This window comes from Pteropus alecto, unplaced genomic scaffold (genome assembly GCF_000325575.1).
Source record: "Pteropus alecto unplaced genomic scaffold, ASM32557v1 scaffold185, whole genome shotgun sequence".
Lineage (NCBI taxonomy): Eukaryota > Metazoa > Chordata > Mammalia > Chiroptera > Pteropodidae > Pteropus > Pteropus alecto.
Genome location: NW_006438088.1, coordinates 1,985,641 through 2,003,037, shown reverse-complemented (window position 1 = coordinate 2,003,037; position 17,397 = coordinate 1,985,641). Strand labels below are relative to the sequence as shown.

Genomic DNA, 17,397 nt, shown 5'->3' with positions numbered 1-17,397 from the left:
GGTCGCCGCGCGGGGTTCTGGTGGCCGCTGCCCTTTCGTCGTCGCGGCATTTCCTGTTCGGATTATCTTTTGCTTCGCCCCGGCTGCCTCCTTCCCCACCCTCGCGCTCCCACTCTCTGCCACTCCTCCGAGTCCTCGGTGGAAGCTGCCCTCGCCCCGGGCTCGTGCTCCCAGCCCGGGGACACCCCTTGCCGCCCCTCCCGGGCTGCGGGGGAGCCCCGCCGAGACCATGAGGAAATTCAACATCAGGAAGGTGCTGGACGGCCTGACCGCGGGCTCGTCCTCGGCCTCGCAGCAGCAGCAGCCGCAGCAGCACCCGTCTGGGAACCGCGAGCCGGAGATCCAGGAAACGCTCCAGTCCGAGCACTTTCAGCTCTGCAAGGTGAACGGAGCGCGCAGCCCGCGAAAACCCGGGTCATTTTAGGGGGCAGCCTGGGCTTTACGGGAGAGTACGAGGGACTCGAGCGCCAGTAATAATCATACCGCGAATAAAGGGCTCGCTCCTCCTCTAGCAAACGTTTGCTCGATGGGTTATTTTGGAGATTGACATCATCTTACTCCTTTTCGTTGATTTTTTTTTCCTCCTCCCCTTTTCACATGCATCAATCATTCAAGGTTGCTTCCAACGTGTGATACTGATCTTTAATTTGTATTCTTAATAACCTTAGAGCTTTTATATTAAAGCATTTTTCATGTAATTCACCAACTTCGAAGTTTCCCTTGGAAACAGTGTATGAATATTGTTTATCAAAAAGCCAAACCTGTTCAACTAGATATTTCCTCATCAATTTTCCCTTAGGATGTGGTAGGAGGCTTAAAATATGAAATCACAGAGTCCTCTTATCATTATATTTGGTTAAAAAGTTAGTACTGTGATTTTTGCCTGTTAATGGCACAATTGCCATAGCGGTCTAATTCGGAAAGAATGATGCAGCGAATTAATTCACCAGCTGCTCAGTGAGAAATACGAACTTGTCTTGGTATTAATACCTACCTTTCTCATAAATACCATGCGTTCATATGTTAGAGTTTATTAAAAGTGTGTAGTTACACTTGTTTGCCCTAATGCCCTAAAATTATTAAGGATTTAATGCAAAAATATATGCTGTACTTACTGTTATAATTACAAAATGTTGTAATTATAACTTCTTTTGTTATAATTACAAAATAACAGAATGCACTTATTCTGCTATAATTACAAAACATCTATCTCAGTAGATGTTTGAAAATTGCTTTACTGAATCCTTGACCAGGTTAGATGGCAGCATTTCCTTAGAAGTACTTGCATTAACATCCAAATAAAGTAATGATGAACTTATCACACTTGAAATAAAGCATGAGTTTACAGAATTTTTGACTACTGCGAACTTCAGTAATTTGTTTTCAGACATAAGAGTATAGAATATTAATAAGAACATTTCTTTATTAGAATACTAGTATTACAGAAAAGCAAAAATTAAAGAGTAAAACTGGGATAGATTTTTTTTTTTTTTTTGGTGGTTAGGTTCTACGTAAGTTTTGTTTGTTAATATAGATTTCATAGTTTTTTTAAAAAAGCAATAAGTGCATGTATATGTATTTTGCATCAGTTATAATTGGTTCTAAATTCTAATGCTTTTATTGATTTTCCTGTTTTTAAATATCGTTTGCTGCCTTGGCTGGTGTGATGTCACTTGCCCATCCCTAGACTGTTCGCCATGGATTTCCCTATCAGCCCTCAGCCCTGGCCTTTGATCCTGTACAGAAGATCCTGGCAGTGGGAACTCAGACTGGTGCTTTAAGGCTGTATCCTTTCATTTAATCTTTGTTTTAAAAACTATTTGCCATGTTCTCCCAGATCTGTGTTGCTGATTAGTTGCTCTTCTTGTTTAATCCTAAAGAAATGTATGATCAGGTAGATATATGAAATCATGTGGTGTTGGCTTTTCTCTTGATTATACATTTATTCAGATTATATGTTGCTGTGATGTTTCTCAGATCTCCGTTTTTAGTAGCTAAACACGTATCCACATAGAGTTCTAAAGTTTTGCTATAGTAACTACTGTCTTTGCAAGGAACTAGAAGTTTCTAAGGGAAATATATCTGCTTATGCTAGTAGTCTATTGAATGGAATATGTTGGGTACGAGGTTTAAAGACAGTTGCACAGGCATATTTTAATTGTTTTTTAAAAGTGTTGTGCATCATTGATGTTGAACTTATGACCTATTTATTATTCTAATGAATTAGAGGTTGAATTTGAATTTGGCTGTCTGACTTTTCCATCTAGAAAAATCATTAAAAGACAAGTGGCTTAATTTTATATAACTACTTATGAAAGATTACTGTTTTTAGAAGATTAGAGTATTTTCATAGCATAATGCAAATGGATAAATGTATTCTTGATGTTTTCCCTTTTGTAGCCTGCATTTGTTATTATGTATATATAAAAACTGTTAGGTTAGCTGTACTGTGAAGTATTAGTGCAGAGAATTATTTTTCCTAGTTATGCGTGCACTATAGAAATTTTGTCAAAACATTTTCCAAATACCAACTCAGTCATCAAGATAATTTTTTTAGTCTGAACACAGAGAATATTTCTCATTTCCTCTTTTAAGCTATTTACCTTAAAATTCTGTTTGCTTTTACTGTGACATTTAACCATCTTAACATAAATACCCTTAATTTTAAACTAAAACATAAGATTTTTAAAAGAAAATGCTTCAGTCATTTGTAGAATATCTGTTCCTATATTATTGAAGTAATGTGTTGGTAATAAATAGAAAAAAAAAATCACCAGATGATGGCAATAGACATTACTATTGTTAAAAAAAAAAACCAAGGGGAGACTTTACCACTCACATTTTATATTTATTTGGCTCCAGGTAAGGGGGAGGGGAACTTGGCTTTTGAGTAAAACATTTGCCTTGTTTTTTTTCTTACAATTTTTAAAAATCTTCATTCAAAGAAGTACTATATATGATTTCAGGATATGCCTTGTTTCATTTGATATTAGTGTGCAATCTTCAAAATGATAAGTGTTTTCAGATAGGCCATTGACTGTGTTACTAAGCCTGTCATTCATAGTAAATACCAGTAGTACACTCATACCTGTTAAAATGGTAAAATCTGACCAGCCTCGATCTGAGTCTGTGAATTTCTGAACTGTTTGTCTAAATGGCTTTTGCCCAAGTATCTAGATAGTTGAGACGAGAATATTTTTGGCTTCAATTGTTTAGATATTTTTATTCCTAAACCCAATGATCAATACCTTCTAGTTTAGGGTTCCTATTTCAGTCCTATGAAGACAGGAATAAAGTTAATTTCTGCCAGTGGGGGTACTAAGTGTTCAGCAAAACTCTGTGTAGTGACGAGTAGTGAGCATTGTTGGATCTAGATGAACTGTTTGGAACTGAAAGCAGACTTTTTGTTCCCAACAAAAGAATAACATCATTGCGCTAAAAAAAAAAAAAAAAAAAAAAAAAAGAAAAGTTGAATTAAATTAGTTCTTTTTAGATTATTTTGCTTTTTTTATTTTTAGATTTATTTTCTTTTAAATGGGTTGAATTTTTACTATTTTTCCCATTATAGTCTCAATTTTCTTATGGTAAATAACATTTTTATTTTAATAGCCAATCTGCCCCTTTTATAATTTAATATAAATGAGTGCCACTAGCAAGGCTGATTTTATAAAATATTTTCCTTAGAAACCCTAATGCATTTTAGTAATTAGCAAGTCGACACAAAAGAAGGAATAAAAATGTTAAGCCTAATGCTGCTTGCCAAATCAAAGCAAAGATCAAGTGTCCAAGATCATCACTTGTATATGACCTTTGCTTATACATATTTTTAAATAAATAGTAAATGAGTATAAGTAAATATGTAATTATGCTTTATAATTGTACTCTAAATTTTTTTTTAGAACCTGTTTTACTATGTTTAGATTGAAGTCAGGAAAGCTGTTTACCAAATATATTTCTACTTTCCTTTTTTTTTGAGATTTGTATGAACATTCCAGAGTGATAAATTGGTTTGCCTACCAATAATACTACCTATTTTCTTTTGTTAAGTTTAACTGGCAGATCAGCTTATGAGCTTTATTTATTATAGCTTTGATTTATAATGACTAAGACCTTTTTATCTAATTTCCACATGTTTTTTAAGATATAAATTGGTTTGTCTATTCTTTATTTTTAAGGCTAAATAATTAAAATTTATAGTTTCTAATTTCACAGCTTCATATTGATATCACATGCAGACTTTTTACAAGTCAATTCTGTTGCCCTGCTCTTTTCTATTTTTTGTTCTTGCAGTTAGTTTCTTTTCATAACAGACTCTGCTAGCCTGTAATACATTTGTTTTAAAAGATGTCTTTAGAGCAGAAATATCCTTCTAGATAGTTTTTCTTTAATTGTGAAGCAGAGAGTAGGAGATGTATTTAGAAGTACAATTGGGCTATTGGAATTCGAAATACCTATCTGATTTGACTAATAGGTCTTCCTAAATGTTAGAGGACTAAACTATATTAATCTGCTTTGAGGTTAAAAATAAAAATCTAGATGAAGAGTTACATCTGATATCTCTTATTTGTAGACAAGAATTAGTGAAAATCTGAATCCTTAAATAATATCTAACTAATAATGAGACAAGATCAATTTAATGTATTTACTGCATTAATTGTATAGCCAGTGACTGACGATATCTTTGTAAACATGCTTTATGTTGGCTTCTGGAGAGAATATGAGGTTGAAATGCGCTTACTGATAGGAAACAGGAAAGCATATTTTATATAACAAGTCATATAGTAGTGATGTGATTTGTCTTAATTTCTCCTCTTTTTGCCATGTAAAAATAGGTACAGTTTGATTCTTATGAGTAATCTAGGTATCAGAACTATTGGATTAAGAGACAATATATTCAGTAACATTGTAGTAACTATGTATGGTGTCAGATGGGTGATCTTATCGGGGTGATCACTTCGTGAGTTACATAACTGTCTAACCACTATGTGGTACACGTGAAACTAATATAATATTGTACGGCAACTGTAATTGAAAAAATTAAAAAACTAAACTGGGACAAAATAATTATCTGTTCCCATATGGATAAGAGAAAGGGGGAAAAAGGGTTCTAACTGAAGAATGAAGGCATTTCTAGTCATGCTGCTGTTGTCCTTATCTAGACTCCTGATTCACTGGTATAATTTTGAATTGCTTCATACTCTGTTTTAACCAGGGGCTAAAAGGTATTTTGAGGTCATTTTTTGTATGAATATTTTAAAGACTAAGAAGAATAGAATTTCAAATTTACTGAATTTTTGTAGATATTTGAGTTTTTATTATCAAAATTCTTATCAGATACCCTCAATTTTTGTCTTCTTGACCTGTGGAAAATACAGTATAATTGTCAGTCTCTACTTTGATAAGGCACAGACCATCTTTTAAATTGCAGTGTAACGTTGCTCATTGCAGATTTACAAAATGATTTTGTACCTTGGAGTTCAGTTAACAAGCACTTATTAAGTGTTAACATTAGATTATAAATTATGTCCTGAATTCTGGTTCTTTGACTTGCCACTAAAAATTGTGTGTCCTTGAATTACTTTGTTTTTTTTTTTTTTTTTTTACTTTTAAAATGAAGGTACTATATTAGATGATTTCGTCAAGAAACAATTCTGTGATTCCAAGTAGCTATACTACTTGTTCTATGTGAGTATTCAAAAGAAACGAAAATGCTATTTTTACCTTCAAAAAATTTCCAGTCCTAACTAAAGGACTAGAACTAGACAGACATAATTGAAATTAAAGAATTATTTAGGGGTATACTGACATTGCACAAAGTCAGATTACAGGTAAATTCATTGCATTTGATGACATTTCTACACATCAGTAGATAAGACTTCTGAATGGCAGAGAAGAAGGAGTGGGAAAATTATTCTAGGCAAACAGTATGGGCAAAACAGAGAAAAGGGAATTATGGTAATTTAGAGGAATACTCAGGAGACTCCTAGGAATAGTGATCTTAATTGAGTTGGGAGAAATAAGGAGCCAGTTGGTGGAGAAGCTTGAATGTTAACCTGCGTTATCTGAGCGTTATTCAGTGAGGAATAATTGTAGTTGTGTCAGGAGATGCTGACAGGAGGACAATATGATTTTTAGGATGATTAATGGGGCAGTAGTGTCATGGATAAAAGAATAAGTGAAACTTCAGATGCAGCTATCCCTATAGGTAGTAAAGTGGATCTAAAACAGGTAGTGGAATGGGAACTGAAGTACTTGATAACTCTCGTATAACATCTTGGAGTAACTAAAGATGATGATAAAGTTTTACAAATAATGCACTGAGGCAATTTCAAGGCAGAAATGGAAAAAAAAATACTTGATGGAGGTAGCAGAGTAATGTGTTTGGAATTATGTCATCTTTTACTTTTGTCATTGTCATTTTGAGAAGACAGCGTAGATTACTATAGCATGAGAATTTGATACACTTTTACATTTGATTTCCTTTTGGGTGGTCCTTGGTGATTTCCTGGATTTGTTCTTGAATTGACTAATACATTAAAGTCACTATTAACTGTTTGGCTGTGTCCATTTATCCTCAGTCAGCATCTCCCAATAGTGGTAGCATTTTGGGCTGGATAATTCTCTGGGTTTGTCTGGCACATTGCAGGCTGTTTAATATCCCTGGCTGCCACCTGCTATATGCCAGGGTTGCTTCTGCTGTCAGAATGGCAACCCAAACACCCCTGCAGACTTTCTGGGAGCTTCTGGTTGAGAACCATTGTACTTAACCCAAGTTCTTCACCAGTTAAGAAGGAATAATAACCCTACCTAGCTCATGAAGTTAGAGTCAGGATTGAATGCAATAATGTGTATGTGTAGCTTTTAAGACCATGTAGAGATTGTTTCAGTGAATATTAAATATGTGATACTGTTACTAAGATGAGTTTTTTTCCTGTGGTTGTAATTTTCAGGTCCTTCATTTATTTCAGCAAATTGCTGAGAGGCAACTAACTAGGCACTGTGTAGGAAGGCCTTAAGTTCATTTATTTTTGTGATGCAGTTTTTGAATAAAAGGTCTTAAAAAGTACTGCTTTTTTTAAAAGTATGTTTTTAAAATGATTGTGTTCTCAACTAGAAGTTTGCAAAACTTCTATTTAGATGTAATAAAGTAATATTTGTAAAAGTTTGTTACAGAAAGCAGATGATAAATGATTATGTAATGATTGTAAGATAGCATTAGAATGTTTGACTTGCTTATTAATTTAACTTTAGAAAACAATTACAGTATTGGAAAAAATATTTGAAAAAACGATTTTTGTTTAAAGTATTTAGAAGTAAAACAAGTTAGCTAGAATTTAGCCAAGTTTTTATCTGTTCTCCCACACTACCCACACTATCCTTTTTGTTCAGAGAAGAATTCTAGTGATTTGGAGTTGTAGCTAGAGGAGAAACAAGGACTTTGTAATACTTACACTTCTCAACTCATAGCTTTTCATTAAGGAGGACTTTGTATAAAAGAAAGAAAGAGTACTTGTCAGCTATAGATTGTGATTCTCAGCTTAGCCTACTGCAGCAGGAGGAACAGGCACATTTACCTTAGAAACCACCAGAAATGACGTCTGCCTGGAAGCAGTTATTTTGCAATGAATTTCTTGTGGAGGGAAACAATGTGTGATAGAATCTGAGTGGAACTGAAAAGGGATATGTTAATTATTAGGGAATCAAGTCTGTGCTTGGTAAGCTTTTCTGCTTTAAATGAGTTTTCTTTCTGCTTAGTATTCTCTTCGTTTCTCAATATAATTTTTATTTTATTTTTATTTTTTTATTTCTTGTTTTTAAAATTATAACCTGATGTCATCCTGAAGGAAGAAAGTAAAGGGATTTTTGAAGAATTATCATTTGAATATTTGTGTTCTAGTGTTCACATTAATTTTGGATAAGTCAACCAAGATCTCTGGTCTTTGGTTTCCTTTCCTGTAAAATGAGGAAATTGGGATGAGGGATTTCCAAGAGTTCTTCCAGCTATAGGATTTTAGAATTTCTTTTTCTGTGAAGGATTTGAGAATGCTCTGAACCATCTGTGTCTGGAGTGGTCTTCTGATTGCTTTGAGTACCTGTTAAAAAAGGATAAAGTATTAGACCTCTTCCTTCTGTAGGTCCCTTTACTTTATATCTATGGACTGCATTCATAATCCAAGTGAGTGGATGCACAAATGTAAACCTTTGTTTACAAAAGGTGGGGAAGCATGTGAAAATAATTTTTTGTTATTGAAACAGCAGCTCACATTGAATACTAAGGTGGTGGGTTGTTGCATTTTTTTTGTACAGTAGTCCCCGCTTATGCACAGGGGATATGTTCCAAGGCCCCCAGTGGATACCTGAAACCGTAGATAGTACCAGGCCCTGTATATAATGTTTTTTCCTATCTGTATATACCTATGATAAAGTTTAATTTATAAATTAAGTACAGGAAGAGATTAACAACTAATAATAAAAGAATAATTATAACAGTATATTTTAATAAAAGTCTCTCATATTTTGAGAGACCATTCACCTAACTTTTATCAAAGTTATGATGTGAGTGAGATGATACAGTGCCTATATGATGTGAGACGAAGTGAGGTGAATAATGTAGGCACTGTGACCTAGCTTTAGGGCCAAGATTTTCTCATGCTCCTCAGAAAGGTGCACTATTTAAAACGTATGAATTGTTTATTTCTAGAATTTCCCATTTAATATTTACAGACCATGGTAGACTACAGATAATTGAAACCATGGAAAGTGAAGCACCAGATAAGGAGTACCACTGTATAATAAGGTCTCATTATGACATAGGAAACTTGGGCCATTTTAAAATACTGTTAACAAAGTTTACTTTCTTTCTTGGGTGTTAATGGTCAGGATGCCAAATTAAAATAAAATTTCTTGAAAATAATACTGATTTTTAATCACATGATTTTACTAATCTTTATATTAGAGATTTAGTATAGAGACTATCCTCTTTGAATTGCTGGTGTACTATGATTACTAAATTTGGTAATAGTATAGTAACTTGGTATAGTAATAACCGGCAATGTACGTGTAAATAATTGGACTGTCAGGGTATCGCTAAATAAAAAATAAAGGCAAATGAAGACAACCACAGCTTAACTTCAAGCATTGGAAGTGACACATTATTTACAAGAAGAAAATTAGTAATTAGGGTGTCAGTATTGATTTGTTTTGTATTATTTAAATGAGAATTTTCTGTCCTGATTTGGCATATTATCAGAAGATATACTCAGTATTTTAGTATTGCAGATTAATGAAATATTTTTGGTTCAATCTAAACAGATGTCTATGTGTTTAAGAATATAACAGAATGATATAGAGAAAAGGGCATTTTCCTATATAGATTTTAATTAAGATAGGTTTTAAACATAATAGAACTACAAAAGTTCTTGGGAAACAAAACTGTCAATTATTATGAAATAAAGATTTCATAAAACTACATCTCTTCCTTTAGTCACATGTGAAGTAAATCATTCTAAGGAGAAGAAATAGTACCTTCCAATTTTATTACTCAGACTCTTTTCTATAAAGACATTCAGGTGTCTACATAATTACTTGTTTGTTAATTTGAAGCCATTTCTAATTTTTATTTGTAATAATGTAGAAGTTAGTGATTTTTCATATATCAATATAATAACTTAATCTTTTTTAATATTTTCATACCTACCAGTCATCCACTTTTGGATTAGCCACCTCAATTGTTTTCATCTCTCATTTTCTTTCATTTCATTTATAAAGAAATTTTGGACACTAGCTCTGTTTACGGTAGAACTTTTTTCTTTTTTATCTGTGGATGGAAGGTAGACTGAGGGGGGAAAGGAAAGGGAAAGAATTGTTGACACAGTTTACTCCTCACTACTCGATGTTCCACAATGCTCCATGCATCAATGATTCTTTAAGCCTAGAATACTTTTTTCCCTGTTAAATTAATTCTTATCTTTAAAGCCCAGTGCCTTTGTCTGTGATATATTATTTTCATTTTTTTAAGTAATTAAAAAAATTTTTCAATTACAGTGACATATGATATGATATTAGTTTCAGGGCTACAACATTGTGATTAGACATTTATATAACTTATGAAGTGTTCACCCCAGTAGATCTAGTACCCATCTGACACCATAATTATTACTATATTATTGACTGTATTCCCTATGCTATACATTACATCCCTATGACTATTTTGTAAGTACCAATTTGTACTTCTTAATTCCTTCCCCTTTTTATCCACCCTCTCAACACCCCTCCCATCTGACAACCATCAGAATGTTCTCTGTATTTATGAATTTGTTTCTGTTTATTTTGTTCTTTAGATTCTACACGTGAGTGAAATCATGTGGCATTTGTCTTTCTCTGACTTACTCTACTCAGCACAATACCCTCTAGGTCCATCCATGTTGTAGATAGCAAGATTTCACTTTTTATGATTGAGTAATATTCCATTGTATATATGTACACCTCTTCCTTATCCATTCATCCATTGATGGACACCCAGGTTGCCCCCATACCTTGGCTGTTGTAAATAATGCTGCAGAGAGCATATGGATTCACATGTTCCTTCGAAATAGTGTTTTGAGCTTCTTCAGATAAATACCCAGAGGTGGGAATACTGATTCCTTCCGTCTCTTGTTATAGCCTTTGTTTTAAAGTCTGTTGTGTCCGATGTAAGTATTGCTACTCTCACTTTTTTTCATTTCCATTTTCATGAAATATCTTTTTCCACCCCTTTCAGTCAGTGTGTCTTTCAATCTAAAGTGAGTATCTTCTAGGCAGCATGTGTAAGGGTCGTGTTTTCTTATCCATTCAGCCACCCTATGTCTTTCAATTATAACATTTGATCCATTTTTATTTAAAGTGATTGTTGATAGATATATAGTTATTGCCATTTTATTATGCCTATTTGTGATTTTTTTTTCTTAAAGAAATCTAACATTTCTCGTAACACTGGCTTGGTACTGAAGAACTCCTTTAGCTTTTTCTTGTCTGGGAAACTCTTTTTGTCCTTTGATTCTAAATGATAGCTTTGCTGAGTAATTTTGCTTGTAGGTTCTTGCTTTTCATCACTTTGAATATTTTGTGCCAATCCCTTCAGGCCTGCAAAGTTTATGTTGAAAAATCAGCTGTCAGTTTTATGGGGGCTCCCTTGTAGGTAACTGCTTTTCTCTTGCTGAATTTAAAATTTTCTCTTTGTCTTTAACTTTTGGAATTTTAATTGATGTGTCCTGGTGTGGGCCCATTTGGGTTCATCTTATTTAGGACTCTTCTATGTTTTCTGGGCTTGTAGGTTGATTTCCTTTACCAGGTGACGGAAGTTTTAAGTCATTTCTTGAAATAGGTTTTCAATTCCTTGTTCTCTCTTCTGGTATCCCTATGATGCGAATGTTGGTATGCTTGATGTCCTAGAGGCTCCATTTTTTTTTTTTTCTTGTTGCAATTCTGATTGGATGTTTTCTGCTATCTTTCAGATCACTGATTTGACCCTCTGCTTCATCTGCTCTACTGTTGATTCCTTCTAATGTATTCATTTCAGTTATTATATTCTTTATCTCTGACTGTTTCTTTTTTATCTTCATCTTTGTTTTCTATCTCTTTGTTCAAGTTCTCACTGAGTTCATCTACTCTAACCCCAAGTTTATTGAGCATTCTTATCCAGTGTTTTGAACGCTGCATCTGGTAGATTGCTTGTCTCCATTTTGTGTAGTTATTTTTTTGGAGCTTTGTTCTGTTCTTTCATTTGGGACATGTTTCTTTGTTTCCCCATTTGGGCTGCCTCCTTGTGTTTTTTCTATGTATTAGGTAGGGTTCCTGTGTGTTCCAGTCTTAGTAGAGTGGCCTTATGTAGTAGGTGTCCTGTGGGGCCCAGTGGCACAGTCTTCCCTTGAGGCTGCTCAGCAAGAGGTATGGAGCATGCTGAGGCAGAGGCTGCTTGTTTGTGAACCTTTCAGAGATTTTAGGAAGATCCATAGCATGAGCCAAGACTGGACACTTGTATGGAGCAGCCACTGCATGATGCTTCAGTGGGCCTCCAGTTTGTGTAGGGCAGGGTCTCAGAATCAGCAGGGTGGGGTGACCAGTGTTAGGATGATGACAACTCAGATAGGATAGGCACCTGTGTTTGCATGCAGGGACTAGAGAGGTTCTCAACAAAGACAATGGATTCTTCCAGCATTTCTGCCTGGGAGAAAACTGCCCCTCCAACCCTTGCCCCCAAAACCAGATAATTCAGTTCCTCCCCATACATCCCTGGTGCTTTTTGAGCTTCTTCCCCAGAGCTGGAGCCCAGATTGAATGAGTCCATCAGTGAGTGTGTTCACGCACAGGCATTCAGAGGAATGCCTGGGACTCCATTGACTTCATCTCACTCAGCCACATTCTCCTCTGGGTTTCACAGCCAGAAGTTGTAGGGGCTTCTCTCTCCGGCACTAGAATCCTGGGCTGCGGAGCTTGTTGTGGAGCTGGGTCCCCTGGCTCCTCTAAGAGCACTTCTACAGCTGAGATATCTGTCCCTCCTAATTCTCAACTGCCACACATGGATGTGGGACAAGCCCGTTCCATGAGTCTGCCCCTCTTACCAGTCTCCAGGCAGCCTCTTATGTATGTTCCCAGTTGTTGGACTTAGGTTCAACCAGACCACAGATGACTCCCAATGATGGCTGTTCTGTAGTTCAGTAGTAATTTTGATGTGGCATGAGAGCAGGCAAGCACAGCGTTTACCTACTTTGACATCTTGATCGGAAGTCTGATGCATTTTTGTTTTAATTCCATCCCCACTTCTACCCATGTAACCGTCTTTTTCGTAATTCAGCATTTGAAATCTAAATTTCTACATTACTATTCTTTATAAGTAATATTATGTGGGGATAAAATGTGTAAAACTAAACCTTTTAGAAATTATAGCTATACTATTGATTGGGATTTTAAGATAAACTCAGAAATGTTACAGCATATGAGAATATGCAGTGGGGTCCAAAGCAACGTAAATCAGAATCAACCAATATCCTCTGCCTTATCAAGAGTCCAGAAACTGGGCAGTAGTCAGTATATACAGGTTCTTAAATGATCAACTTAATATTTTCTCTACTAAAGATTATATAGAAGAAGGGTAGGTATGTGCATGTATTTGAAGTAATGAAGATTTAAATCTTCAGTAGTCAGCAACTTTTTCTGTAAAGGGATAGATAGTAGATATTTTTGCTTAATAGTCTCTGACACAGCTATTTACCTCTGCCAATGTATCACAAAAGCAGCCATAGACGATATGTGATGGAAGGCGTATAGATGTTTCAATAAAAGTATATTTATGAAATCAGGCAGTGGGCTGGATTTGTCCCACAAACCAAAGTTTGGCAATCCTTGCTTTAGTTTATAAGGCTGCCTTGCTTTTAAATTGTATGGAGAGGAATATTTGGAAAGGAATTACTACTGATATTTTTATAGTCTCATAAATTACACTTATGTATCAGTTTAAATATGGCATTTAGTCATAAATAGAAAAATATTTTAAGAAAGGATAAGTAATTCTTAATGATACATAGTACCACTGTATACTCAAATATTTTTTGTACGTGTTGTGCAAGAGGCATTATTTTTTTGGTGAATTCTAATTTGTATGATAATAAAGTTGCTTAACTAGGCATTCTTTGGGGACAATTCAGGGATCAGTTCTGTTACTAAAATATTCAGCTTGTTTGAGACCTTTAGTTCCTAATTTTAAGTAAAAATATATTTGCATTTGTAGCTTTTTCTCAATTTATTATTACATAGAGATAATTGATATAATTAGAAACATTCACTATTATCTTTAATAGTATCTAAGCATTTTACTAAAATATTTTGATTTCTTAGATGTCTACAAATGTTGGTAAAAATAATTCATTTTCATTTGTGGAAGAAAACAACCTGAAAAATAATATATTTAAAAAAAAAAAAACTTATTAAGCTCTTAAAAGCAAATTTGAGTGCATGGTTACTTTTGTTAGAGTCAGATATATTGTATACCCCCTTTTGGAAAGACTGTATGTGGTACTTTAATTGGAAACTGAAATTATGTTCACTTCTCAAAAAATATTTGTAGTTGCTTACTGCATCATTTTCCAGGAACAGTAAAAATAGATATAATTGTATTCAGTAAGTAAGGCTAATTTCTACTTAATTCTATTTCTCTAACTGGTGTTAGTCCTTTTGGAAGTTGTTATATAAGACAAATAAATGAAAGATGACATGCTGAGCATATCACTTTATATTTATTGGTACTATGATTTAAAAATAAGTATTGATCTATAATAACTTAGATTCTCAAGAGAGATTGTAAAGATTTTTAACTAAAAAATTAGATGATAATTTTGGTTTTATAATCTTCACTTGAAAATTAAGGTTTGCTTAACACATGTTTTTGCAAAATATATAGTCTTAGAAATGATATGGTAGATATTGTTAAATAATAAGGTTTCATTTTTGAAGTTAAGGACATTTTTATAGTAGTTTTTGCTCATGTTTTCCTTTCAGTAAGTGCTATCTCGAACTTTGATGCTTTTCCTGGTGAGGTTGTCTGTTGAAGAGTGATTAATCCTACCCTTTCTTGAAAGTACATAATCTTTTCTTGTAATAGCAGTACCTCTGTTTTTTTTCACAGCGGTACTCTGCCAAAGGTGGCTATAAATCTAGTGGCATCAACTATTGCAGTACTTTCTGCTAAATTGCTTTCCTTTTGTGTACTTTTCCTTTTTGTCTTTTGAAAGGAGAAAAAGTGTTGAAACAGATTTTTTCCATCTATTCCATCTTTGTACTATATTTTTCATAATGTGTTGTATTTTTCTTTTAAAATTCACTTTTCGTACTTGAGAAAAGAGCTTAGACATTAAGCATCTGAGAATGGTTGCTGGGATAAAAGATGGCTTTTACTTGATATGTGAGAATGTACGTTCTTTTTGTATCTTTAACCCAGACCATTATTATTTATGACTGTATTTCATAGCAGACTGAGCAAGTGGTTCATTTAAAAGTATTTATATATCAGAATCCATTCTAAAGAATTGCCTGCAATAATAAATATAATTCATTTTGATCCCTTCAGAAACAGTCCTAACTCCAAAACAGTAAATAATAACAATGTATATTTTTCAGCCATTCTAATTTGTTTATTAATGATAATAAGTTCTTAGTCAAAATAATAGTGGAAGAAGTAACTAGAGATATATTTTAATCCAGTTAATACCGTAATCATATATTAGCCTAGATGCTGCAGTTACTTTTTTGTTTTGATGTTTGTTTCATTCATGTGAAAAGAAAGCAGTCGATTGACCTAATTTTTCAGATACCTTTGGACATTTATTGTAAATTGTTAGAGTTGTGTTAAGGAAGTTTTGAATGTTGACCTATGTATCTTTCACAGTTAATTTTAGCATTTGGTCACATTTTTACTGCTGAAATAGTGCATGTTGTAGTTTTGCTTAAATAGCAGACTAACAGAATGTTAGAATTGTGAATCAGCAATAAAAATTAAGTATGTCCACCTTTATAAACTCATGAGGATGTGTCTAGCTTCCTTTCTTAATATATTAATTTTTTTAATGGACTTTAATTTTTAGAGCAGTTTTGGGTTCATAGCAAAATTGAGCAGAAGCTACAGAGATTTCTCATATACCTTGTACCCCCTTGGCATAGCCACCCCCATTATAGACCAGAGTGGTGCATTTGTTACAGCTGGTAAATCTTTATTGACACATCATAATAATTCAAATCCTGTAGTTTATATCAGGTTTACTCTTGGTGTACATTATGTAGATGTTTACAAATGTATAATATGTACCCACCATTGTAGTATCATACAGAATACTTTCACTGCTCTAAAAACATCTCTGTGCTCTCTGTGTTCATCCCTTCCTCTTCCCTAACTCATAACCAGTGATCTTTTTATTGTCTCCATCATTTTGTCTTTTCTACAGTGTCATATAGTTGGAATCTTATAATATGGAGCCTTTCTAGATTGGATTATTTCATTTAGTAATATACATTTAAGTTTCCTGGTTTTTCGTGGCTGGTAGCTCATTTCTTTTTTAGTGTGAAATAATATTCCATTGTCTGGGTTTACCACAGTTGATCCATTCACCTACTGAAGGACATGTGGGTTGCTTCCAAGTTTTGACAGTTATGAAATATATGGTTATAAACATCTATGTGCAGGTTTCTGTGTGGATATGTTTTCACTTCCTTTGGGTAAATATCAAGGAGTGTGATTACTAGATTAAATGGTAAAAGTATGCTTAGTTTTGTAACAAACGGCCAAACTGTCATCCACAGTAGCCATACTATTTTGCAGTCCCACCAGTAATGAACTAGAGTTGCTGTTGCTCTACGTTATCTCATTTGATGTTGTCAGTTTGGGATTTTGGCCATTCTGATAGGTTTTTACTGGTATCTTCTTGTTTTAATTTACATTTTCCCACTGACACATGATGCAGAGCATCTTTTCAAATGCATATTTGCCATCTATATATTTTCTTTGGTGAGGTGTTTGTTAAGGTGTCTGACCCATTTTTTAATTGAGTCGTTTTCTTATGGAGTTTTAAGAGTTCTTTGTATATTTTGGATAGCAGTCTTTTATCAGGGGTGTCTTTGCGAATATTTTCTCAAAGTCTATGGCCTGTCTTCTCTTGACATTGTGTTTTGCAGACCAGATGTTTTTAATTTTAATAAGGTCCAGCTTATCAATTATTTCTTTCGTGGATAGTGCCTTTGGTGTTGTATTTTAAAAGTCATCATCATACCCAAGGTCTTCTAGGTTTTCTTCTGTTACTTCCTAGTAGTTTTATAGTTTTGTGTTTACATTTAAGTCTATGATCCACCTTTGATATAATTTTTTTGAAGGGTGTAAAGTCTGTATCCAGATTCATTTTTGGTGGTAAGGGGTGTGTATGTGGGGGAGCAACATTCTGTAGTCCTGTGATTCCATCTTATTCTTTCCAGTGAGCCTGTCACTGTGAACTTCAGAGGTGCATCTCAGTATTGTACCCATAATACCTACCCTCCGTCCCATGAGTTAGGATGACTAGAGTGGATTCGAATTGGGCATATCCTTTCCCCCATGTCAGTTAGGCTTTGACAAACCCCAGAAGTTTTGGCTCTGGTTAGCTTCTCCTGAGGGCAGAGCTTGTTAAGACCAGAATGCTCCAGCTTATGTCAGAATGGTTGCTTTTCCCCTCCCCCTGATGGAAGCAGGAGGGGATTCTTCTCAGATACTGTGAGAACCTGGTGGAGCTTGTGGAGGTTAAACTCACTGAAGTGTGGAGACCCCTTCCTCCATAACTTGGTCTCTCTGGAGTTTCTGACTCTCGGACTTGTCTACTTTAAGCCTCCAGCAAATCATCAATT

At 34.5% G+C, this 17,397-nt stretch overlaps 1 protein-coding gene across 1 annotated transcript in view; it reads left to right on the top strand.

Moving 5' to 3' along the window:
* The first annotated feature begins 6 nt into the window (after positions 1 to 6).
* Positions 7 to 17,397, top strand: part of STXBP5 (syntaxin binding protein 5) — a 152,462-nt gene continuing 135,071 nt past the window's right edge. The window contains 2 exon segments of the mRNA XM_006915338.3: positions 7 to 382; positions 1,688 to 1,785. Of these exon segments, the coding sequence (XP_006915400.1) occupies positions 230 to 382; positions 1,688 to 1,785 (251 nt within the window). The 5' untranslated portion in view covers positions 7 to 229.